The sequence below is a fragment of the Giraffa tippelskirchi genome, chromosome 3 (genome assembly GCF_054371585.1).
Source record: "Giraffa tippelskirchi isolate mGirTip1 chromosome 3, T2T-mGirTip1v1.2.pri, whole genome shotgun sequence".
Taxonomy (NCBI): domain Eukaryota; kingdom Metazoa; phylum Chordata; class Mammalia; order Artiodactyla; family Giraffidae; genus Giraffa; species Giraffa tippelskirchi.
The window spans coordinates 41,375,035-41,401,005 of record NC_137277.1 but is presented as its reverse complement, the minus strand read 5'-3'; the positions used below and the strand labels follow the sequence as shown (position 1 = coordinate 41,401,005).

Sequence of the window (25,971 nt, the reverse complement as noted above, 5' to 3'; positions counted from 1 at the left end):
TCTTGCCATCTCCTGTTTGACCACTTCGAATTTGCTTTGATTCATGGACCTAACATTCCAGGTTGCTATGCAGTATTGCTCTTTACAGCATCGGTCTTTACTTCCATCACCAGTCACATCCACAACTGGGTGTTGTTTTTGCTTTGGCTCCGTCTCTTCCTTCTTCCTGGAGTTATTTCTCCACTGATCTCCAGTAGCATATTGGACACCTACCAACCTGGGGAGTTCATCTTTCAGTGTCCTATATTTTTGCTTTTTCATACTGTTCATGGGATTCTCAAGGCAAGAATACTGAAGTTTAAAAGTGGGCAGAAGATCCAAACCTATCTCATCTGAGATGATAAGCAGCTGGCAAAGAACAGTGTGAAAACTGCTCAGCATATGTCATTAGGGAATTGCAAACTAAAACAACTAGATACCTATTAGAATGACTAAAATCCAAAACATTGACACCACTAAATGGAGCAATAGGAATTCTTATTGCTGGTGGGAATATAAAGCCACTTGTAATCATAAATCATAAAAAAAAACACTTGAAATCATAAAAAACAGCCACTTTGGAAGCCAGTTTGGCAGTTTTTCTTAAAAAGCTAAATAGTCTTACCATACTATCCAGCAATCATAGCCCTAGGTATTTACCTAAACAAATTGAAAATACGTCTAAGTAAAAACCTGCCCATGAATGTTTATAGCGGCTTTACTTGTAATTGCCAAAAGTTGGAAGCAACCAAGATGTCCTTCAAAAAGTGAATGGATAAACAGCCTGTTAAGTACATACATTCGATGGACTATTATTCAGTGATATAAGAAACAGGCTCAAGCCCCGAAAGATATGGAGGAACCTGAAATGCATAAAAGAAGCCAGTCTTCTTTTTTGTATACTTCATGTTGTATAATTCCAACTACATGACATTGTGAAAAAGGCAAAACTATAGGCAGTAGAAAGATCAACTTGTCAGAGGTTCAGAGTGGGAAGAAGAGGAAAAAAGAGGAATAACTGGAGCACAGGGGATATTTGGGGCAGTGAAACTATTCTATATCATACTGTAATGGTGGATACATGACATTACATTATACACTTGTTAAAACTCATAGACCTGTACAGCTGCAAAGAGCAAACCCTAATGTAAACTATGAACTTTAGTTAATAATGTATCAATATTGGTTTATCAGTTGGAACAAGTGTACCTCAGTAATAATATAAGATGTTAATAGTAGGTGGGGGAGGATGGGTATATGGACTCTGTACTTTTTGCTGAATATTTCTGCAAACTTAAAACTGTTCTAAAAAGTCTACTGATTTTTTTAAAAATAGAAAATGTAACTTTATGATTTCATTGCTAATAATTCAGCTTTAATTTTTCTCTTTTTTCTCCCTCTGACTGAACTGGGAAGAATTCTGTCAGGTGCTTAACTTTTTGTCTCTAGGTAACTTCATGTGATCATAAAACAAAATTTCTGTACTAAATAAACCATGAAAAATACAAGTAAAGGTATTCCTGGGACTTCCCAACAGTCCAGTGGTTGAGAGTCCGCCTTCCAATACAGGGGATGCGGGTTTGATCTCCTATGGGGAACTAAGATCCCACACACTGTACAGAGTGGCCAAAAAAAGAAAGAAAGAAAGACAACAACAACAAAAAGATGTTCCTTGGGCTACCCAGACAAGAAACAAATGTGTCATAATATCAGTGTTCATGGAATAGCGGTTACAAATGATTTCTATGTTCATCTTTGTTTTTTCTGTATCTTCTGAATGTTATCTGTAATATAAAACTCTGTTAGCACTTTTTGTGTCCTATTGTGGCTTAATAGTATTGTTCACATTTCTTAGAAGATATTTATATAAAAGTAAATAAGACATAGGGTCCCTCTGGTTAACTGTAAGTAGGTGGAAGACTGAAATCACTACAGCGCTTGATGTAAATTATCTCATTGGTTGGTGACAGCTTCATCAGATTTTTTTTACAGTTTACAAAGGGATCAGTTTTTAAGTTTTATTTATTACATACTTGTTTGTTTTCTTGCTTGCTTACTCATTTACTTGTTTATTATTCTTTTATTCACCTCCTCTCTTAAAAGATTCTTACTAGTTATTAACCTAAATGGTTTTGCCAGGTTCTTACATTTTGTTAAACTGCTTTAAAATATGTGCTTGAAATTTGTATCATTTGCAGTTTGCATATTGAGGGAAATGAATTACCTTTTAAACAGAATTAATATCTAAGTGTGGCTTTAGTGATTCCTTGGTACAGTAATTGATGATGAAATTTAGCTCATTGTTTTCACTTAGTTTAAATTGGTTTCTTGAAAGAAACAGAAACTTGTTGCTTAATCATAGACAACAGATGCCTCTTTGGAATACCTCTGGGCTGTTATGAAGTATTTGTTTATGAAGGATGATTCCACTTGATTATATATTATGTATCCCCAAAGGAGAGTAATTTTAAATTGTTTTTACTAGATTATGCTGTCTTTATGCCAAATGGATACATATGTCTGGGAGTTTGTTTTTATTTCTTTCTGCTGTAAAGCTGCCCTTTTACCAAGCTTAGCTACCTGTGCATTCCTCCCTAAAATGGATTTTTTGGAGGTGTCTTTCTTTCCAGTATTGGATGCATAAGTGGAAATGTTTTACAGATTAATGGTGCATTGGTATCTTTATTCAGATTCTTGAATTCTAAATTGTGGCAAGCTGAGATTTGATTTTTTTTTTATTTTAAATTAGTTTATTTATCTATTTTTTAACTTTACAATATTGTATTTGTTTTGCCATACATTGACATGAATCCACCATGGGTGTACATGTTTTCCCCTTCTAGAACCCCCCTCCCACCTCCTTCCCCATCCCATCCCTTCAGGTCATCCCGGTGCACCAGCCCTGAGCGCCCTGTATCATGCATCGAACCTGGACTGGCGATTCATTTCACATATAATTTACATGCTTCAGATGGAGAAGGAAATGGCAACCCACTCCAGTACTCTTGCCTGGAAAATTCCGTGGACGTAGGAGCCTGGTCCATGGGGTCGCAAAGAGTCGAACACGACTGAGCGACTTCACTTCACCCCTAATAAAATTAAAAAAAAAAATAATAATAATAATTTACATGCTTCAGTGCCATTCTCCCATATCATCCCGCCCTCGCCCTCTCCCATAGAGTCCATAATACTGTTTTATTTATCTGTGTCTCTTTTGCTGTCTCGCACACAGGATTATCTTTACCGATTAACTAAATACCATATATATGTGTTAGTATACTGTATTGGTGTTTTTCTTTCTGGCTTACTTCACTCTGTATAATAGGCTCCAGTTTCATCCACCTCATTAGAACTGATTTGAATGTATTCTTTTTAATGGCTGAGTAATATTCCATTCTGTATATGTACCACAGCTTCCTTATCCATTCATCTGCTGATGGGCATCTAGGCTGCTTCCATGTCCTGGCTATTATAAACAGTGCTGCAATGAACATTGGGGTACACGTGTCTCTTTCAAGTCTGGTTTCCTCAGTGTGTATGCCCAGCAGTGGGATTGCTGGGTCATATGGCAGTTCTATTTCCAGTTTTTTGGGGAATCTCCATGCTGTTCTCCATGGTGGCTGTACTAGTTTGCATTCCCACCAACAGTGTAAGAGGGTTCCCTTTTCTCCACACCCTCTCCAGCATTTATTGCTTGTAGTCTTTTGGATAGCAGCCATTCTGACGGGCGTGAAATGGTACCTCATTGTGGTTTTGATTTGCATTTCTCTGAGAATGAGTGATGTTGAGCATCTTTTCATGTGTTTGTTAGCCATCTGTATGTCTTCTTTGGAGAAGTGTCTGTTTAATTCTTTGGCCCACTTGTTGATTGGGCTGTTTATTTTTCTGGAATTGAGCTGCAGGAGTTGCTTGTATATTTTTGAGATTAATTGTTTGTCCGTTGCTTCGTTTGCTGTTATTTTCTCCCATTCTGAAGGCTGTCTTTTCACCTTGCTTATAGTTTCCTTTGTTGTGCGAAAGCTTTTAATTTTAATTAGGTCCCATTTGTTTATTTTTGCTTTTATTTCCAATATTCTGGGAGGTGGGTCGTATAGGATCCTGCTGTGGTTTATGTTGGGGAGTGTTTTGCCTATGTTTTCTTCTAGGAGTTTCATAGTTTCTGGTCTTACGTTTAGATCTTTAATCCATTTTGAGTTTATTTTTGTGTACGGTGTTAGAAAGTGTTCTAGTTTCATTCTTTTACAAGTGGTTGACCAGTTTTCCCAGCACCACTTGTTAAAGAGATTGTCTTTTCTCCATTTTATATTCTTGCCTCCTTTGTCAAAGATAAGGTGTCCATAGGTGCGTGGATTTATCTCTGGGCTTTCTATTTTGTTCCATTGATCTATATTTCTGTCCTTGTGCCAGTACCATACTGACTTAATGACTGTGGCTTTGTAGTAGAGCCTGAAGTCAGGCAGGTTGATTCTTCTGGTTCCATTCTTCTTTCTCAAGATTGCTTTGGCTATTCAAGGTTTTGTATTGAGATTTGATTTTGTTTTTCAAAAAAGGAAGAAATTTTAAGTAAATAATTACTGCTTGTAGGCATTGAAACTATATTGCCTGTCCTGTCTCAACAAGTTGGCTGTAATTCTGAAGTTTTGGATAGACAGTGATGACAACATGGAGCTATCTAGATTAAAGAAGTAGTTTTATTTTTTTGTGCTCTCATTAAAACTGTTCTGACTTTAATCATTAAGTATCTCTGTGGAAGAAAGAGATTTAAGCCAACAAATTAAGATGAAAACTATATATGTGGGTTAATTAATTTCAGAGTCCAGAATTTTCTCTTGCTGCTTTCAAAAGTCTGGGTGTTTTTCACATAAATGACTGGAAAAATAATCTATCTGTAAAATATAGAAAAATTAAGTGCAAGTTTTAAATGTGCTTTTAATAATTCCAGAATTTGAATTTTCTTTTTATTTGCAGCTCAGATCGTCTAATAGAAGAGACAATAAGGTAGGAAAAATGGGGTGTTTTTTTTGCTTGTTTGCACATTAATGAACAGATCAAGTTAATCCTATAACTAGAGTTAAAGTCAGTTAATCTTCCTTAAAGATGGGAATTTTATTACATGGTAATGTATTTTTACTATGACTTCCCCTTATAAGATACTTGAAGCCTAAAACATTTGTTTTGAAACTATTAGAATTAGGGTGTTTTATCTAGGTTAATTTTTCTAGTGAATTCATTCTCAATATTTTCAGCCTCTGTCTTTTTATTCTCATTTTTTAATGGAAAACAGTCTTGAACATGTGATTTGTTAAGTGTCTTATGTGTAACATTTATGTGGACTTGGTTTCTGTCATAGCAGCTATAGAAAGTCTGCAGTAATTGGTATTATCTGTAATAATATTGAAGTAACTTCTTGTTTAATGTAAGGGAAATTTGTTTGTTGGTTTTAACTGCTTAATTCCCTAGGTTTGATAAATTTTTAAATACCTATTTTAAGACAGTAAAAAAAAAAGTTAACTAGTAATGGTCTCAACTCTTCAAAATTAAGCACTGTCTAAAGCACTTTTTCAGGAAAGGTAGCATGAAATACATGGAAACAACAAACATTTGTATTCTTATCATAGACTTTGGTATTGTGTTCAGGGCTTCCCAGGTGGTGAAGACCCTGCCTGCCAATGCAGGAGACATAAGAGATGTGGGTTCGATCCCTGGGTTGGGAAAATCCCATGGAGGAGGGCATGGCAGCCCACTCCAGTTTTCTTGCTGGAGAATCCCATAGACAGAGGAGCCTGGATGGCTGCAGTCCATAGGGTCTCAAAGAGTTGGACCCTACTGAAGCAACTTAGCATGCGTTGTGTTCAAGGGTTGTACATGCTATGTGTTGTTTAATCTCAGTAACTCATGAGATAGGCACTGATCACTAGGTACTATCTTCAAAACAAAAGAGAAGTTAAGGTAAGTAGTTTGCCCGTAATCACATTAGTAACAAATAGTATTGAGGATTCAGATCCTCAAACCTGAGTCTCTTAACTTTAGAGCAAGAGCTCTGTCTAAACCACTACTACATTTCCTGCCTTATTGAAAGAGGATGAGCTTTGGAGTATGATTTGGTTTGAAACCTGACTGCTACTTAATTAGATCTCTGTTCTTGAACAAGTTTCTTGGAATCTTCATGTTCTTATGTGTTTAAAAATATGGAATTGATGATAATACCCACCCTAAAAGATTGTTGTGAAGATTAAAGATAATATAAGGAAAAAGATAATATAAGGAAAATCCTTTAGTTGAGAAGATCCCCTGGCTGCTACTAAGTTAATTTAAATGGCAGCTCTATTATTAATATTTTTTAACTGTTTATTTTGATATTTCAGGTTTCAGAAAAGTTCCAGTGGTACTAAGAGTTTACACATACCTTTTACCTTAGATTCCCCAAATGTTATCATTTTGCCACATTTGCTTTTTCACTATTTTTTTTCTGAACTACTTGTAAATAAGTTCCAGGCATGATGCCTCTTTACCTCTAAATATTTCAGTTTCAGTGTTCATATCCTGAAATTTTTATATTGAAATGAGCTCATGGATTCTTATTCTATTCAGTGGATTATAGTATATTCCTATAATTGAAAATCATAAATTATAATTTTATAAGATGAATTTATCATATTTTGGAATTTTGTTTGAATTTCATACACTGAGTCTTCCATCTCTCCACAGTTTTCACAAAATTGCTTAATTGTTGACTGAAATATCTCCCTTGTGGCTCCTTTGCTTTCATCAGTGCATAAAGTTGGGTCACATTTTATCAGAGATTCTTTTCTTAAACTTTCCCTGTAATTCTACCTGTAAAGTTTTACCTTTTATTTTTGGAGCTATATTTTAAAAACAATGTACACAACTGAATATAAACTGGCATCAATTTGTTGAAAAGACCTAATATTTATAAGTTTATTCTTAAGCTTTAAATGTATAATTAGTATTATCTATTGTTGAAAAAGTGGCTTCCCAGGTGTCTCCGTGGTAAAGAATCCACCTGCCAAGCAGGAGATGTGGGTTGGATCCGTGAGTCTGAAAGATCCCCTGGAGAAGGAAATGGCAACCCACTCCAGTATTCTTGCCAGGAAAATCCCATGGACAGAGGAGCCTGGTGGGCTACAATCGCAAAAGAGTCATTTGTTGTTTTTTTAACAATTGTTAAAAAAAAATAAATGTCCGAGTTTAGTTCACAGGATAGGTGAGGATGTTGTAGTTCCAGTAAACATCAATGATTTATCATTTTAAAAGCATTACATATTATTTGGAATTTGTTTTGTCCCTGCATATTTGACCCTTGAAATAACAACAGCCTAGATTTCACTCCACTTGACTCCAGATGATGGAATGAGATAGGAAAGGCTATCTAGATATACTTTGTGTGGTACTGGAAATCATGCATATTCAACAAGATAATAACATAATGTATGATGATAATATCTGTTCTCCAAGGAATACAAAGTGCTTTGCGGGAATTATTTTTTTAATTTTCTCTACTTCTGAGTCAGAGTGCATAGGAGATGGTAATAATCCCAGTTTAAGAAAACAGAGGGATATGTGATTCAAAGATTGTTACTCAGCCCAGGTTTGAGTTGTTACTTTTTTCAAGGCTATAGTACCTATTTTAAAATATCTGGTAAAGTAAATTTACTATAAAACAACTACATTTTAAATGTATCATATTCTATCATAGACAGACACTTAACCTGAAAAATTAGGAATAAGATCTAGTGATACAAAGGATGTTGTTAGTTTCACTCTTATGATCTTGGATCTGAAATTCAATGTGAAGGCGAGGGTGGGATGATTTGAGAGAATAGCATTGAAACATGTACATTACCATATGTAAAATAGATGACCAGTGCAAGTTCCATGCATGGAGCAGGGCACCCAAAGCCGGTGCTCTGGGACAGCCCCGAGGGATAGGGTGCAGAGGGAGGTTCAGGATGGGGGAGGGCACATATATGCCTGTGGCCAATTCATGCTGATGTATGACAAAAACCATCACTATATTGTAAAGTGATTATCCTCCAATTAAAATCAATTAATTAAAAAAATAAAAATTTAATGTGTTATAAAATTGACATTGCCTGCCTCTTTCTGCTCAAATCTTGACTGGTTGTGCTTTAGACCTGGTGCATTCACTGTCTGGGTCCTGGGATGTCTTTACCATTATCCTACAATGATCTCCTTAAATGGAATCACTTATTTCTAGGATTTACTGTCTTCTACTTTCTTAGTTTATCCCCTCATTATGTTGGACCATGTTCTTTAGTAACTTCCTCAGAAAGAATAAGAAGTAAATTTTTTGGACTTTACACATCTCAAAAAAGTTTTTATTCTACCCATATTCTTATTTTTTTTTTTCAATTTTATTTATTTTATTTTTGGCTACACTAGGTCTTTGTTGCTTTGCATGGGCTTTCTCTAGTTGTGGTGGATGAAGGCAACTCGTCATTGCAGTGCATGGGCTTCTCACTGTGGTAGCTTCTCTTGTTGCAGAGCACAGCCTCTAGGCACACAGGCTCAGTAGTTGCAGCTAGCGGCCCTAGAGCATGGGCTCAGTGGTTGTGGCACATGAGCTTAGTTGCTCCACATGTGGAATCCTCCTGGACTAGGGATTAATCCCGTGTCTCCTGCATTGGCAAGCAGATTCCCATCCACCAGGCCCCAAGGAAGTCCCTATTCTACCCATATTCTTGATTCATTGTTTAGCTAAAAATCAGAATTGTAGGTTGAAAATAATTTTCACATATTTTTAAGGCATTGTTTCCAGTACTGCTCTTTAAGTCCAGTGCCAATTAAAATTTTATGTCCTTCGTAAATGATGGGCTTCCCTTGTGGCTCAGCTGGTAAAGAATCCACCTGCAATGCAGGAGACCTGGGCCCGATCCCTGGGTTAGGGAGATCCCCTGGAGAAGCGAAAGGCTTCCCACTCCAGTATTCTGGCCTGGAAAATTTCATGGATGGTATAAGTCCATGGGGTCGCCAAGAGTCAGACACGACTGAGCAACTTTCACTTTCACTTTTCGTAAATGGTATGCTTTTTTCCTCTGAAATCTTTTAGGATCATCCCTTTTCCCCTATGTTTTTATTTGTGTTTAATCTCACCATGATGAGGTTGACATGCATCATTTTTAGTCTATTTGGTGGGCTTTTACAGTCTGAAAACTTACCTTTAGATCTGAGAAATTTTCTTACATTTATCATTTTCTTCCCTCCTTCTTGATCCTTCTTTTTAAAAGTATATGGAATTTATATTTGTCAAATATACCTAAATAAAGCAGGGAGGAAAAAGAATTCACCTAAAATACAACAACCTCATTGGTTAATAATTTGGTGTGCTTCCATATTTTTCTCTATGTAGCTCTTCATATCTATGTAAAATGATTTTCAAAATATTAATATATTCATTAAAAAAGGCAGACACGTGTATAGTTATACGTTTAGAAAAAGTGGAATGATATTAATCATAGCAGGTTAGTTTGTGCCATCACCTAACTTGTCCATGACTTAAAACAGTAAGTTGTGAGAGGGTCATATGGGTAAGTGTTAACCCCTAAAAAGGGAAGGGGGGTTGCTTGTAGAATACTAGTTATAGACACTGCAAGTGGGGTTCCTGTTCTTGACCAAGGATAAGAATTGGGTGGTGGAAATATGTGTTGGTCTACGGAGCTGCCCTACTGTAGCCAATTACTGAATGATGGAACAACAACATGCATTTTTCCTGGTTCCTTTTATCTTTCAATTTATATTTTTTTGAAGTGTAGTTCCTGTTGTCGTTCAGTTGCTAAGTTGTGTCTGACTCTTTGTGACCCCGTGGACTACAGCATGCCAGGCCTCCCTGTCCCTCACTGTCTCCTGGAGTTTGCCCAAATTCATGTCCACTGCATCAGTGATGCCATCCAACCATCTCATCCTCTGTCACCCTCTTCTCCTTTTGCCTTCAATCTTTCCCAGCATTGGGGTCTTTTCCAGTGAGTTGGCTTCTCACATCAGATGGCCAAAGTATTGGAGTTTCATTTGTCCTTCCAATTAATATTCAGGGTTGATTTCCTTTAGGATTAATTGGTTTGATGTTCTTGCAGTCCAAGAGACTTTTAAGAGTCTTCTCCAGCACACTTCGAAAACATCAGTTCTTTGGCACTTAGCCATCTTTATGGTTCAACTCTCAAATCCATACATGGCTACTGGAAGACCATAGCTTGGACTGTATGGACCTTTGTCGGCAAAGTGATAGCTCTGCTTTTTAATACGTTGTCTAGTTGATTCTCAAATAGAATTTTGAAATATAATCTTTTCATAAATTAAGGGCTGGTTGTATATAAATATTTTGTGATATGTTATACATTTGGTTCTATTTTTATAATTGTAATTCCCTACTTCCCTCTCAAAGAGTTTTTCCTGATTATGGATATTTTGGTAGTTGGCCCCTTTTAAAACCATTTTAAGAAGCTTTTGTAATGTATGATTTGTCAGTTGTCTTATTTCATTTGTTACTTTGAATTTAAAAAAAAAAACGAAACACAGGAAATGGTCCACTGCCTTGTCCAAAAAAATATCAGAAGATAGCATTGGGGATAAAGTGATCATTCAGAAAAAGAACAATGGGAAGATGACTTGGGAAATGATTTTTTTTTTTCAGTGTTCCTTCCCAGGTGCTTTTCAAAGCTGATGTCATTCACCTTGGTTTTCTGTTCATTTTTATTAGTACGATGAATCCATGCACGATCATATTAAACGTCAATTGATGAGCTTCTCTTTTTCTCCCTTGCAGCATTGCTATGGCAACAAAAGAAAATATGACTTCACAGAGAGGAATGTTGAAATCAATTCAGAGTAAAATGAACACTTTGGCCAGTATCCTTTTTGACAGGTTGAAATCGGTGTTTTGCGGGGGGCGGGATCTCTGTGTGCCTCACCACTCTCTCCCTCCCCTGGGCAGATTGCCATCGTCAGTGACAGAAGGAGTCATCTGTGGTTCTGTGTTATGAATATGCCCTGCACTTGTGCTTTGTGAAGGTTCATACTGTTTAGTGCTGTTTCTAAAAGATAGCACACCAGGAGTCTCATACTAGTAGATCTAGAAAAAAATGATAATTTCCAAACTATTCACAAAATTATTTTGCATCTTAAAAGCTCTTGAATCCGTGTTAGAACTCTACAGTGTACCCTATTTTTACACAGAGGTCATAAATTTTGTGCTTTTTCTTCTTTCTTTTTTCATTTTGGAGAATAAGTCAGTGGCATATGCTTAGAAAGGGAGGGAACTAGACAGCCATACATGCCAGTGCTGATCACTGCTGATTACCGTATTTTCATTTTGCACAAGCTGAACTCTAGTATAGATTTGCTGCTTGTTTGTTGTGACCTCTACCTTTTTTAGTTCTTCAGTTTCCCAGTTTAAATTAGTACTACTTATACTCTGAGAAATCCAGCAGGGAAACTGCTAAGACCAAAAACATTCTGTTTCCTTTGAGGAATCAAGTCTTTTAGAGAAAAAAGTTTCCTTTCCTGATTACTAATAGGGAAAGGACCTATAATTTCAAAAGTTAAGTATCATCTGATCCTAGATAATTTGAGGTCACTTTTAGTTTGAACCCTTAGTTGCCTAAGGAAAAGAATATCCTGAAGTGTGTTGATATTTTCCAGTTTTTGGTGAATTTTGTTCTTGCTTTGTCACCCTAAGTATAAAACCATACATCTAAAATCATTTCTGTTTTATATAGGGCTTTGCAGCTAGTAGAGTACTGTGATACACATTATCTCATTTTATCAGTACCATAAATTAGAATCATTTCCAAAAATATGTTTTAAAAAAAAATAAAATGGGTTTGATTAGTTAGGACTCCATAGAAAGATAATAATAGAAACCTAATTTACACTGACCTAATGAGGAAAAGGAGGGAATTAATTTGTTCATATGTCTGTAAAAAAAAAAAAAAAAGTTCATATGTCTGTAAAATTCAGGGGTAGAATTTGGCTTAATGGATAGCTTGGATGCAGAGGCTCAGATTTTATTATCAAGAATCTGCCTTTCCACTCTCTGTTCCTCTCCTCCATCTCTTATTTCTGTTTACTTACGTGATGGCCTTATTCTCAGGCACATTTTCTCCTCGTGCCGGTATGAGATGGCTACCAGGGTCACCTGCCAGATCAAAAATTATGGAATTTCTAACAGCTCTGGCACATGTCCAAAGAGGACTGTGGTTGCCCTCAGTTGTCACTGGCTAACCCAGCCACTGGCCAAGGAGGGACTGTTCCCTCTTGCCAACCCTGAGTGGGTATGTACACCTGATGGCAGAGGACAACATCAGCCGTACCCAGTTACATGAACTGAACTAGATTAGATTGTTAGAGAAGGAGCAGGGAGAGTCCCCTAAAAGATAAATTAGGTAGAAATGTGTTCACTACAGACAGGGTTTCCTAATGTCAAAAGTTTTCTTATTTCCTCTAAGGGCAGTGTTGATCCTTCTTGTACCAAGCCAGAAAAGATTAAGCATCTTCTTTATATGAGATTTGTACCTGACACCACGTAAGTTTTTGTAGTCAGAAACCACTGCTGGAAATGCAAAACAGTATAGGATGCACAGGCATGTGCTTTGATTATGACATACTACCAAGTGAGATATGAAGATATTTTACAATACCAAATAAAATACAGTTGTGACTGCTCTAAAACTCCTGAAACTGAAAGTTTCCTCTTTCCTTTTGTTATATTCCCCACAAAGGGCAGTCAGAGCAGTTTAACCCACCTTCTGACCCTATTCCTGCCCACTCCTGCTAAGTGAATTTAAAATTTTTAAATAATTAACCAGTGTTTGATTATACAGACCCTTAGAGTTTGTTCCCACCAATTGTCTGAATCCAGGGGGGCTTATCACCCTGTGGGGAGATCACGTACTCCTCAAAACCCTTCTGGAAGAACTTCCCAGTATCCCGAGGAAAGGGATTTGAGAGAGAGAGAGAGGAAGAGAAGGAAATGCAGGATGGTGGTGGTGGTAGCTGGCTGTACCTCTGCCTCCCTGCCCTGCAGGCTTCCTTCATTCCTGTCCACACTGGCTCCTACCCGGACAGTAATCCCTCAGTACATGGCAGCAGTCATCATTGCTATCTCCTCCTCTCTTTCAATGTTTTCCTTTCTGTTATTCTTGCTTGTGTCCTACCGTGTACCAGGGGACTCACATTTGCTTGGGACTTTGAGCAGTAAGGCATTGGTGTTTGCTGCAGCTCCCTCAGTGTGATTTTCTTCCCCTCTGTTTCTTCTCATCATTTGTCTTTCTGGACTCCACTGATCTCTGTTTTTTGTGATTCCTATGACTTTTCATTAAAGAGGCTTCTTCCACATATGACCTTAATAAAGATTTCCCAAAGATCGTTTTCCTGCTGTGAACAGCCTCATCCAGCGAATCAACCTTAGGAAGCGGCGAGACTCCCTCATCCTGGGTGGTGTTATTGGCGTCTGTACCATTCTGTTGCTGCTGTATGCATTCCATTGATGGGACATCTCCAGGGACTCTTTGACAGCCACCACTTTCACACCCTGATCCAGAAGAAGAAAAAATAGGAAGGAGAAGTTGACTGACCTGCTAATTAGCCTGACCGGCAGGATTCATTGAAGACTGATAGTTATGGACTCTGACATGGTCAGGTTGAGCTGAAGTCACAGGTTTTCTGTGCTATCTTTTCTAACACACATTTCCCTCTGTTTTTAGTTTCTAAAGAAAAAAAAGATGTTTTGTCTCCCCAAGAGGTAAGTAAACCCATCAGAAACAGAATTTCCATGCGTCGATGATAGTGTTGAAGGCTGATGACAAGCCAGGTCATGAGGCTAGACTCTTCAGAAAACCAGGTTTCTCTATATCCAAAGACTGCTTTCCTTTCAGCCACCAGATGGAGTTATGAATAAAAATAGCTTTTTCCTTTTATTTTCCACTCATGATGAGAAATCCCAAGTCATTTCTTGATAATCTGTGCTATAAATTTCTACTCTTTGTCCCCAACTTTTTTGGTGTTCAAAGAAATGGCAATTCTCAAAGAATCTTTGAGATTTTCACAGGCCATCTTCAACACAGTTGAGGTTATCTGAAACAGAAGACAAACACTGCAAAAAAGACTTTATCTTGTTTGTTAATCATGCCCACACTCGGGTTAACTGTATTCCTGGAAAAACCATCAAGAATGACAGGCTTTTTTTCGGTCAGTCATTGTTTTTACATTTTGTTAATTTCTTCTATTGAGTAATATCTATTACTACAAGAAAACAAAATTCCAGTTCTGCCACGACAAAAAGCCAGTATCTGTCAGTGCCCCTAACTTTCCCTCCTCATGTCATGATTAACACTGACAACCAAGTGAGGAAAATGCTTGATTTTCATTGAGATCTCTTCAACAAGCCACATGTAAAAAGACACTGAGTGAGGGGCCACCATTCAGATGATTCCTTTTGTAAATGTTCCACATGTAGGAGCAAAAGTTTAAGAACCCCTGTCTTATGTACCAGGAATTCTGTATTCTGTGAAAACCTATTCATTCCAAATCTGTTTAGCTTTTCCAAACATCCAGAGAATGAGGGGCTTTACTACTGAAGGAGAAGATAACCAGAATCTGTCTCTATCTGCACTGTCAGAATCTGTCTTCTGTTACCACCCTGGACAGTGACAAAATCTTAAACCGCCCACCAGAATTCTTTTCAAGTTTAACCATTTCCCGGTTTCTGTAAATGTTACGACTTTTCTAACTGAACCACCACAAATAGGTCGACGACTTCCAACATCTGCTGTTCTTACCAAGAAAGAAGGCTACTCTTCACCTCTGGAATGTACTGTGGTATTTATAGTATTGGCTTGAGACCATGCCACAGAAAATAAAAGGATATTAGCACGTAGTTCTTCACTCCATCACAGTGTGTTGATGGTGACATTCAGATGAACTTGATTACAGGCTGATCGGCAGACTAACCTCTGGTTGGGTACAGAAACTGAGAGGTTTTTCATTCTGGCATTAGAGTTTCATTATGTTCTGGGTATGAAGAGCAATTCATATATTTTTTTTTAACTATGGGGCTTATTTTTCTAAATATGGGTTGATCAGTCAGTTGATTGGGGATGCCCTTAAAAGAAAATTTAAGTTTTCCCACTGTGAACCTTGAAAGATCAGAGAAGTAGTAAGTTCATTTATTAAATTCTCTCCTGGGAGAACAAAATTTCTCTCCTCTGACTCTATTTATCTTTGATTTTTCAAAGGGTCTTGATCGGTGGTTGTGCCTCAGCTAGAATTTGTGGGACTTTGGTTGCTATATAGTCAGCATTTATAAAATCTGAAGTATCATAAATAAAGTTATTTATTTAATTATACTACCAGTGTTTTTTACTGGTCTGATTATTTGGTGTGTTCATGAAAGCTGATGGTGGCATGAGTAAAACTAGGACCCACACTAATCTAGCTTGCTGCAGCTGAGCAAACAAACACTTTTGATAGCTGGTAAGCCTTTCCATTAGGGTTATGCTTAAATGAAGTAATAGAATTATGTTGATTATTTTCTTTATGAAAATAAACAAGTTCTTCTAAGGAAGTTGAAAAGTGTGGTGTAACTGTTGGTGTCAGACAGGTCTGACTAACCTCCCAGTGGTATAACCCATAGTGAGGTGACGCGGGACCAAACATAGGGCTCGTTTCTCCTTTACGGTTCCTTCCTTTGTGGAAGGAAGCCCTGGAGCAAGGACAGACGTGTGCCATTGACAAGTAGAGGCTCACTGTGGATCCCATGGTAGCTGATTTGAACTCTTTTCAGTTTCATGCCATTTAGCCTTTTTTTTTTTTTAACAGCTTACTTTTCTCAACTTTTTCTGTCGTTACAAACCAGTTACTAGGCTCAGGGGCTGACAATAAGTTGCTTATTGGAGCCAGGTGCAAGGAGTTTTCTATTCCTTGTCCCAAATGTTGCCTGTTACAGGAAGTTATTCTCTCTCAGTCATGTCTTATATAAGCCATGTCTTTTAGGGATCTTAAATCACTCAGCTTTCCATTTCACTTGAAATGAAAAACCATGGCAACATAAAGGTCAGGAGATTTCAAAAGACGTACTTCTCTGAGAGTTTGCTTTACTGTGTGCCAGTAACTTTAGTTTAAAATGGTTAATGAATCTATTACTCAAGTTCAAGCCCAGATATTCAAGTACTTTAGTTGATCTGTCCTGGATATTTCCATATTCTTGTTACTATTAACGATACTGAGGGAGTCCTTGTAACAAGCAGCATTGCTCACCCATATTTTTCTAATGTTAGAAAAGGGCTTTTCTTCTCCATTCTTCCTTTCTCCTGCTTACTAAAATTTTTTAGAAAATGTCTTTTTACATCCTGCCCAGTACTCATATCAGACATGGGAGTAGGATCCTGAGAGTGGAGATGGGTAATGAGAGAAGTCAGCATGAGGGCCCTTTTGGTACCTGGAACCAAATAATACTGACTTTAGTTCTTTCCTGTTGGATGCTGAATACAAAAATGTACTTATTGAGCCTTTTGATGCAATAATGACTTTTGGCCTCTCTGGAACTGAGGCACCTTGGACTTGCATTCCCATCATGAATTTTTCTGTTTCTTTGTTAATGATCTCAACCTGATGAAAAGGACTTTAAAGAACTGGACTAAGCCTTTTTGGTTTTCTAATACCTCATGTTTGCTCACTAGCCAGATATGATTTCTTGGAAACTGACTGCATTTTCTGACTTGCAATATGAAGCTATTGAGGGTGAATGGCCATGTCTAGTGTTACACTGAATTTTGTGGCAAATGTAAAGAGGAAATGGATTCTATTGGGAATTAAAATGATTGTGTTCCATTCTTCCTTGAGGGTAGGAGTTGTTTAGCCTGATCTCCAAAAAGATACAGCTTTTCATCATGATCTTTATAAACTAATCTTACTCCTTTATGAACCTGCATACCCATAAGTTTTATAGGGCTAAAGAAAATGAGGAACCAGTGACTCTGAGGATGTTACTGGATAAGAAGCTGAGACAGCTGAGCCATGTCCTGAGGCATCTTTCTTATTTTCTTTGTGTCTACTGCAAAGTGTCACTTTCGTATCATAGTATTTGCGTCCATTCCTATCCTATTAGCTCTTAGGGAGGGAGAGAAATCAATTCCAATCACACTTTACTATGATGGAAGATGTTTCCTCATGAAAAAAATGCCAATACAGATTTTTAAAAATCTATTCCAAATGCACTTTTTAATTTTTTGCTTTTAAAATGGCTTCTTGAAACCAGGTTTATTGTATTTGTACTTCATTTTTGTTCTCATCTAAATGTGCATTTTCTGACTGTATAGAAGAAGCTTTGTTATGTAATTTAATAATAAATTAGAAATCTGAATAGTGTGTCTGTGGTTCTTTGTATTGGAACAGTACCATTGAGGCAGTTTGGGAGAGTGATTATGACATCTTTGTTGTTAATAAGTATTTCTCACAGCGTTCTGAAACCCAAGGTGAAATAATACGGACACTGAAGCTATCAAACTATCATTCAAAAACATCATAGGAATATTCCACTAATAATTTATCCCAAGAAGTGAAGGAGAATCTATCAGAGTGAAACTTCAAGAAGTATGACAGAAATATCCAATTGTAGAATTTAGCAAGAAAAACAGGTTCTTGCGCTCCCTAAAGAATGACATTTTATCCTACAGATCAGGAATTGGTTCTTTACCCCCAGGAATTTGAGAATTCCTCATTTCCCATTGCCTCTCCAAATGTTGCCACTCGTCTCGTGTGTTCTGCGTCCTTTTTAAAAATAACAGTAAAATTGAGATAATTCACACACCACAAAATTCACCCTTTCGAAATGTACTGATGGATTTTAGTATGTTAGTTGTGCAGTCAGCACTACTGTGTAACTTTAGAACATGTACATCACCCTAAGAAGAAACCCTGTCCCCACTGGTAATGACTCCCCAGCCCCCTGTATCCCTGTTATCTGACCACACTGTTTCTCCTTTGTGGGCCACTCCAACTTTTCCCTTCCATCCATTCACATGGCCTCTAAAGCCACCTCTTTGGTTTTTTGACCCTTTTTTTGGCTTCCTAACGTGTCTAGCCCTGTGAATGTACACCTACATAGTCATACATAAAATCCAACACCACTTAGAGAGGGAGGCCTCCCTTTTACAGATGAACAAAGTAGCACAGAGGACTAAGTTGCTCAAAATCAGAGAGGACAGTTAAAGGATTTGAATCTTGAGGGCTCTTTGATTCAAAACCTTGCTGCAGTTCTGTCATAGTTCTGCAAAATATATTTTAACTCATGATCAAGAAGCTATAGAAGAACTACCAATTTTGCCTGATATTACAGGCAATGCATTTAGAATATTTAAAGCCCAGTGGCTCATTTTCAAGGAATGCTAACTACTAGCCAAGTGGTTCATAAAGGGTTCTCATTTGTAAGTTACTATTTCTTTATGAGAACTAATTCACCGAAGTTGTAGGGAAAAAAATTTTTTTTTTTTTAGTGTCTTTGAACCAAACTTTCTGCCCATTTCTTCTAGTTTAGAACCTCAGAGGTCTTCCTAGAGACTGAGAGCTGAGGCTGATCCTGAAAAAGCACCTCAGGACAGTCCTCGGGCAGTGCCACCCAGACCACGTTGTCTTTCCCTTCAGGTGGCGTGGCTTTAACAGGCTGCCAGCTGCTACTTAACCTGGATGTTCCTTAGGATCCGAGGTTCTACCCCGTCATGCCTCCTCTGCTATCAGAGATGCCTAGTTTTTAAAAAAAAAAAAAAAAAAAGGTCAGGGAATCTCACCAAAGGTGTTAGCTCTCAGGACATTTTCTCTAAAGCAAGAGCCATGAGAAAAACAAGTGTATTCCTCCTCCTGAAGACAGATTTGCCAGCTGAGTTGAAACAGAGAGGAATACACTTCAGCCCGACACCTTCTGCTCCACTCGGCTAAGATTTCCCACTTTGGCAGAGCTGATGAGCTTGCAGAGCTCTTTATTACTAACTCTCCGAAGACACTTAAAAGCCAAGAAGATTGGGAGCTGAAAGGCTGTCCTAACTTTCTGCTTAGAGGAATCCCAGAGATCCTCAACAGTGTTCTCATCATCCTTGTAAAATCGCCTACTAATTTGTGATCCTGATCCGTGCTATTCATTTTCCCTCCTTTGAGATATACAGCTATTTAGGAAACAGTCACTTTCTCTTAATTAGTACATTTCTTTTAGATTCTCTCAAACATCGAGTGAGTCTTTTACTGGTGAAACTGCTTACAGCTTGAGGAAGAGCAGGCAACTATGGTTGGGAGCTCCTTTTAACTCAGTACCAAGAAAATACGGTTTAAACATAATTATTTCCTGCAAAGTGACAAGTTCTCTCTTAGTAAATATGGCACTTTTTTTCTTTAACAGTTCTCCTCATTAAGGATAACACACACAGACTTCCCTGGTGATCCAGTAGTTAAGACTCCATGCTCCCAATGCAGGAGGCACAGCTTTGATCCCTGGTTGGGATAATAAGATCCTGCATGCTGCCAAAAAAAAGATAACAGTCTGAGAATATAGCATTTGGGGAGTATTTGCCCTGGAATCAGTTCTGAGTCCTCTCCCACAAGCTGGGGCCCTGTGATTCATTTCCAAACCGCACACAGCAGCCACCCTGTAGACAGGGTGCCCCGCCTCCCATCTAACCTCTCTCCTCCTGCTCTGCACATAGCTGCCTAGTTTATCTTCCTAAACAAGTTCTCATTTCTCATCATTCTGTTTAAGAATATTTGGCAGCTTCCTTCCATCCTTGCCAATGTATTATAGCACATTAACATGTGAAATATACACCCAGTACTTTGCTTTGTACATGCATGCATGCGTACACACATCACTTACAAAATCCTGTTCTCTTAGTGAGGGAGCCTTCTCCTTTTACATATAAACAAGCCCAAGAGATCACAGAGTCTTCCTGATAGCCATCAGCTGCCCTTTGCCTAACCAGAGTTTCCTTCTCTCTTGAGAATCATCAGAGCCACTGGGTGCAATGATGGAAAGAACAAGGCTTGGAGTCAGAAATCCTGTATTCTGGCACTGGATGTGATGCTCTTAGACCAAGGGCAAGTCACTATTACCACTCTCAGTTCAGTTTTATTATCTGCAAAATGGACTCGAGCAACTTGATGCAGTTGTTGAGAGCAAATCAAAGGTAACAGTGGGACAAAATTGCTCAGAATGTTTTCAAGAAATAATGTAGGCTGCTCAGACAGTAAATAATCTGCCTGCAATGCTGGAGACCTGGGTTCAATCCCTGGGTCAGGAAGATCCCCTGGAGTAGGGAATGGCTACCCACTCCAGTATTCTTGCCTGGAAAATCCCATGGAAGAGGAGCCTGGAGGGCTACAGTCCATGAGTCACAGAGTCAGACACAACTGAGTGACTTTCACCTTCACTTCACATATATAAGATGTTGATAACAGCACTGACAGTAAAAGAAAGATGGTAGGTAACCTAAATATCCATCAGAAGGAGGATGGGTAAATAAATTATGTAAATCTCTATCATGGAATACTATGCAGCTATTAAAAAAGAAAGGTGACTTGCTATGTACTGGTCTTGAATGATCCCCATGGTATGTTAAGTGGGGAAATGATATGCCCCTCCCTCAGGGGATATTTGGCAACTTCTGGGGACATCTTTGGTTGTCATGACTGGACTGGGGTAGAGTAGGGTGGATGCTTCTGGTGGTGGGTAGAAGCCAGAGATGCTGTGAAAAAAATTTACAGTGCAAAGGACAGCAAAGAGTCATCAGGCCCCAAAATGTCAGTGGTGCCAAGGTTGAGAAACCCTTGCTCAAACTGCATTCGTGTTAAAGTTGACATTATCTCCCCAGAGTTGAAGATTATTCAACTGTGTCCCAGAACCACTGATTCCTCCTTACCACCCTTGACTGACTCGAGCTGCTTAACGGGACCTAGGTGGCACCGTGATCTTTCCCTCCCCTCCTGCCTTTCCTTTCTGCCTCATCCCATCACTTCTTCACCTCTGCAACACACACATTTGCACCATCCCAACTGATCTGATGTCCCAAGGGCTTTGTGAATTTCCTCTTTTGGAATGGCCTTCTTTCCAAGCCTGCCTGTGAAATGCTTGCTTCTTGTTTTTAAACTCTATGTATAGGAAGTAACTGCTTATTGGGTATGGCGATTCCTTTTGGGGTGACAGAATGGGAACGATATATAGGTGACGGTTGCACAATGTTGGGGATGTTTTAAATGCCACTGAATTGTGCTCTTTTTGCTCCTTTTTTAAAAGTTTTTATTTTACATTGGAATATAGCTGATTAACAGTGTTGTGATAGTTTCAGGTGGACTGCAAAGGGGCTTAGCCGTACTTTTTTTTAATATGGACCATTTTTTAAAGTCTTTATTGAATTTGTTACAGTGTTGCTTGTGTTTGGGTTTTTTGGCCCCTGAGGCATGTGGGATCTTAGTTCCTCGATCAGGGATCAAACCTGTACCCCTTGGACTGGAAGGTAACATCTTAACTACTGGACCACTAGGGAAGTCCTTGAATTGTACACTTTAAAGTGATTATTTTTAGTATATGTATGGCCAATACATTTTGCTGTACAGTAGAAACTAACACACCATTGTAAAGCAACTATACGCCAATAAAAATTAATTTTAAATTTTAATTAAAAATCTTTATCATAAAATAAATGATACATTTTATGCTGTGTTAATTTCACCTCAATTAAGAAAAAAAAACCACTTAAATGGTCTTTCTTCTGGGAAGACTTTCTGACCTGCTCCTCCTCTGTGCCTGCTATTTTCCTCTGTGATCCCACAACCCCTATCAATCAACATAGTAGGTGCTCAGTAAGTATTGAGAAGGAGAAGGAAGGAAAGAAAGTTAAATGGAAGAACCTGGTTGCCCTGCATCAAAGTGCAGCGGTCGTAATGCTGGAAATGAATGTCGTCAGACACCATGGCCTCTTCATTAACTGCCGCCTTCCTGCTTTACAGCAGCCGAGCCCTTCAAGTTCCTTTCCCTGGGTTCAGTCAGGGAAGTTAGGCACTGTGAGCTGATTGATCCACACTGGTAGAAAACTAGAGCTCTGGACTGTTCGTGAGACATTGAGGATTTCACGTATCGTATTTAATCATTTACGGTGGTGACGTCTGGACTACGGCTCCTCTAAGACCCCATCAAGCCAACTTGATAATTTTTATTTAAGTGAATACTATTCCAGTTTTTTAATTTCTTCTCTCTTCCCTGCAGAAGGTGAACTATGGCAAGAGATGCCAAGCATGGCTTTCCCAGCCTGTCTATGGTAAAGAATTTGGTAAATTTTCCTTTCTTGCAGACTTGCTGCTTCCAGTCCTGCTTCCCACCTTGGGACGTGACTTAGGCTTGTAGGTGTTGTTTTGCAGACCCCAGGTAGGTAAGAGCTTCATCCAAGTTCATGTCTTTTTAACAAAGCAGTAGTGAATTAACAAGAAATGCTTTGTCTTCCTAGACCTCTTTGTGACTCTATTCTGGTCCTGCTCTTTGCTCCAACCCACTGATGAGTTCATAAAAATTTCACATAAGTTAAAATCCATCTTCTCTCCAGGGGGCTAGGTTCCATCAGATTAACATTTAACTCCAAGGAAATGTGGACATTTGCCTTAAAGAAATTCTTTATCCCAGGGAAGGATCTATATTGTTGTCATTATTTGAATATCATTAATTATGCTGTGAAACTTTATTTCAGCCTGAAACTCTGCATCATTCTGTTGAAAATGACAGATTTTTAGGGATCAGTTCAATGGCTCAGCATCTAAGCTTATTATTATGCTTTTCCCCTCACAGAATTAATGTGTGTTTATTGTAGAAATAAAGATAAAGTAGAAAAACAAAAATAAAAACTAAGTATTTATCTCTGACATTCTGTGATAATTGGCTGTTAACACTTGGAATGTTTTTCATTTTTAAAAAATATCTTAAACACTTACATGCATATTTTTAAAATTGGGATCCTATGGTATGTATTATCTTGTGACCAGGTTTTTTCATGCAATACAGCATATAGAGCCTCCAGTGTCATTAAATTTTCAGCCATACCATTCTTTGCAATGGTTGTGTTGAATTTCATTATGCAGATGCCCAACTCCTGATTATTTAATTGTACAGATATTACAATATTTAGATTGAAGGCAAAAGGAGAAGGGGGTGGCAGAGGATGAGATGGTTAGATAGCATCACCTACTCAATGAACACAAATTTGAGCAAACTCCGAGAGATAGTGTAGGGAAGAGGAACCTGACATGCTGCAGTCCATGGGGTTACAAAGAGTCAGATACGACTTAGCGACTGAACAACAGCAAACACTATTTTGGGAGGGGAGGTGGGCCACACCTTGAGGCATGCGGAATCTTAGTTCCCCGATCAGGAATCGAACCCGTGCCCCTTGCAGTGGAAGCACAGAGTCTTAACCACTGGACCACCAGTGGAAGTCCCTGGATATAGCACTCTTTTTTAAACTATAAAGTGATTTCCCATTTTTATCCCATTATAAATAACTGAGCAACACTGTTTTTCTTTTTAAAAATCTTAAAAGCAGGATACATTCTGCCAACTCCCAGACTACTGTTACATCTGCAACCCTATCCTTTCTTTCTGGATGAGTGTGTGTATTTGTTTGCCTTTTTTAAATTGAACCCAGCTGAGCTCTCCAGTTTGCTGTGAAGAAAGGTCTAGGCTACTGGTTGTCAAGTAAGAAGGGAGCCCAAAGGAGAAGGTGCCAGAGTGGAGGGAGTAGCACTCGCCCACTTAGAGCGAACCGGTGTTGGCTTTATGGAAGCAGGGCTGAGTGAGGGGAGCTCAGTGACCTCTCTTGCAAGATTTCTTTTAAAAGGAACTACAGTTCTGTTCATTCTTTGGAACACTCCATCTCCTATTTGTTGATTCACTACAATGATCGTTCTCAATCCTTGTGGCATATTAGAATCACCTGGGAAGGAGACAGTTAACTATATATTGAGTTGGCCAAAAAGTTCATTCAGGTTTTTCCATTAACATCCTACCGAAAAACCTGAATGAACTTTTTGACCAACCCTATATATATATGAATATATGTATATTCCATTTCTAGGGCTTCACAGGTGGCACTAATGGTAAAGAACCTGCCCGCCACCTGCCAATGCAGGAAATGCTAAAGATGTGGGTTCAGTCCCTGGGTCAAGAAGATCCCCTGGAGAAGGGAATGGCAACACACTCCAGTATTCTTGCCTGGGAAATCCCATGGACAGAGGAGCCTGGCGGGCTACAGTCCATGAGATCGCAAAGAGTCAGATGCGACTGGGCACGCATGCACATTCCATTTCTATCCCCAAGAAGTTTCAATCCAATAGCACTGGGGTGGAGCCCAGATTTCGGAATTTTTGGTAAGCTCTCTAGGTGAGTCCAGCTTGCAGCCAGGGCTGAGAACCTCTGCTTTCTGGCTTTCAGTAGGGCTGGGATCACTGGCCTGGGGGCTGAATGTCTTTAGGTCGCAGGCTGCTCTCGGGGAGTCCCCACTTCCCACCGGGCTTTACCAGAGTCGTCAGCAGCTGTTTCAAAAATGCTGACACATGGAGGAAGCGGTATCCCAGCTCAACAGCTCACTCTGAGTGATGAGACTGGAAGATCAGCATTTCGCTACAGCTGCATCAGCCTCCCCAGACAGTCAATTAGCCACAGACTTCAGCAGACGCTGCCTGAAAGAGCTCTTTTGGGGCTGAGCTTTCAATGCCCAGAAGCACATTATGTAGCTAAGCAATACTATATTCACATCAGGCAAAAGCATCTTGCTTTAAGTTGCAGCATTTATTTCCTGAAGAAAGGGGGCCTCGCCTTGGACCTGGAACTTGGTGGTACCCAGATGGATGGAGAAGAGGGGGGAGCATGACTAGGATTCTGGGGGTGCAGCCAGCCAAGGAGGAGGGAGCATTAACCCAGAGTTAGAAGACAGGGGTTTGAATCTCATCTCTACTTTTGCTTAGCAACATGGCCTTGCAGTCAATCCAGCTAATGATCAACTCCTTGGAGCTAGAGAGACCTCCCTGATGATCCAGTGGCTAAGACTCCATGCTCCCCATGAAGGGGGCTCGGGTTTGATCCCTGGTTAGGAAACTAGATCTTGCATGCCACAACTAAAGATCCCACATGCCACAACTAAGACCCAGCACAGCCAAGTAAATAAAGTTTTTTAAGTGGAAACAGAGATTGCTGCCATAGTTATGTCATAATTAAAACTGAGAGGTAATGCTCATAAGTATATCAACAGAGGCAGGGGTGCAGAGCTGACCTGACAGAAGAGATTTTTGTGTTTAAATGGTCAGAAACCTGGCCTCTTACGCCTCCTTCATTCCCTCTTTTGCTGATATAGGGAAGGAGAGACCATTCACGGGGGTCTGGCAGCCGTCTTTAACTCTGATAAGGACAGCTAAGGGCAAGAAATGTGAGCTTCTGGAGAATTCCCTGGGGGTCCGGTGGTTAAGACTCCTAGCTTCCACTGCAAGGGGCTTGGGTTCAATTCCTGGTCAAGGAACCAGGGCCCCACATACCGCATGGGGTGGCCAAATAAATAAATAAAATAGAGCTTCTGAGAGTGGAATGGGGTATCTCATGATTTTTCCCCAGGTAATTAGCATTAAGAATGAGACTGATGGGGGAAGGGATAGTTAGGGAGGTTGGGATGGTCATGTACACACTACTGTATTTAAAATGGATAACCAAAAAAGACCTACTGTATAGCATATGGAACTCTGCTCAATGTTGTGTGGCAGCCTGGATGGATGGGGAGTTTGGGGGAAAATGGATACATGTATACGTGTGGCTGAGTCCCTTCACTGTTCGCCTGAAACCGTCACAGCATTGTTAATCAGCTATACCCCAATACAAAATAAAAAGTTAAAAAAAAAATGAGACTGAAGCTTTTGGTGAAAATGAAAATTTGCAATTTACCATGGATT

General features: G+C 39.0%; 1 protein-coding gene across 2 annotated transcripts in view; it reads left to right on the top strand.

Annotated features, from left to right (window-relative positions):
- The window catches only part of GOSR1 (golgi SNAP receptor complex member 1), a 40,547-nt gene extending 23,173 nt beyond the window's left edge, over window positions 1–17,374 (top strand). For both annotated transcript variants that reach the window (XM_081580192.1, XM_081580191.1), the window contains exons 7-9: window positions 4,948–4,977; window positions 10,781–10,863; window positions 13,378–17,374. In XM_081580192.1, the coding sequence (XP_081436318.1) occupies window positions 4,948–4,977; window positions 10,781–10,863; window positions 13,378–13,502 (238 nt within the window). In that variant the 3' untranslated portion in view covers window positions 13,503–17,374. The remainder of the gene's footprint in view (window positions 1–4,947; window positions 4,978–10,780; window positions 10,864–13,377) is intronic.
- Window positions 17,375–25,971: the final 8,597 nt, after the last annotated feature.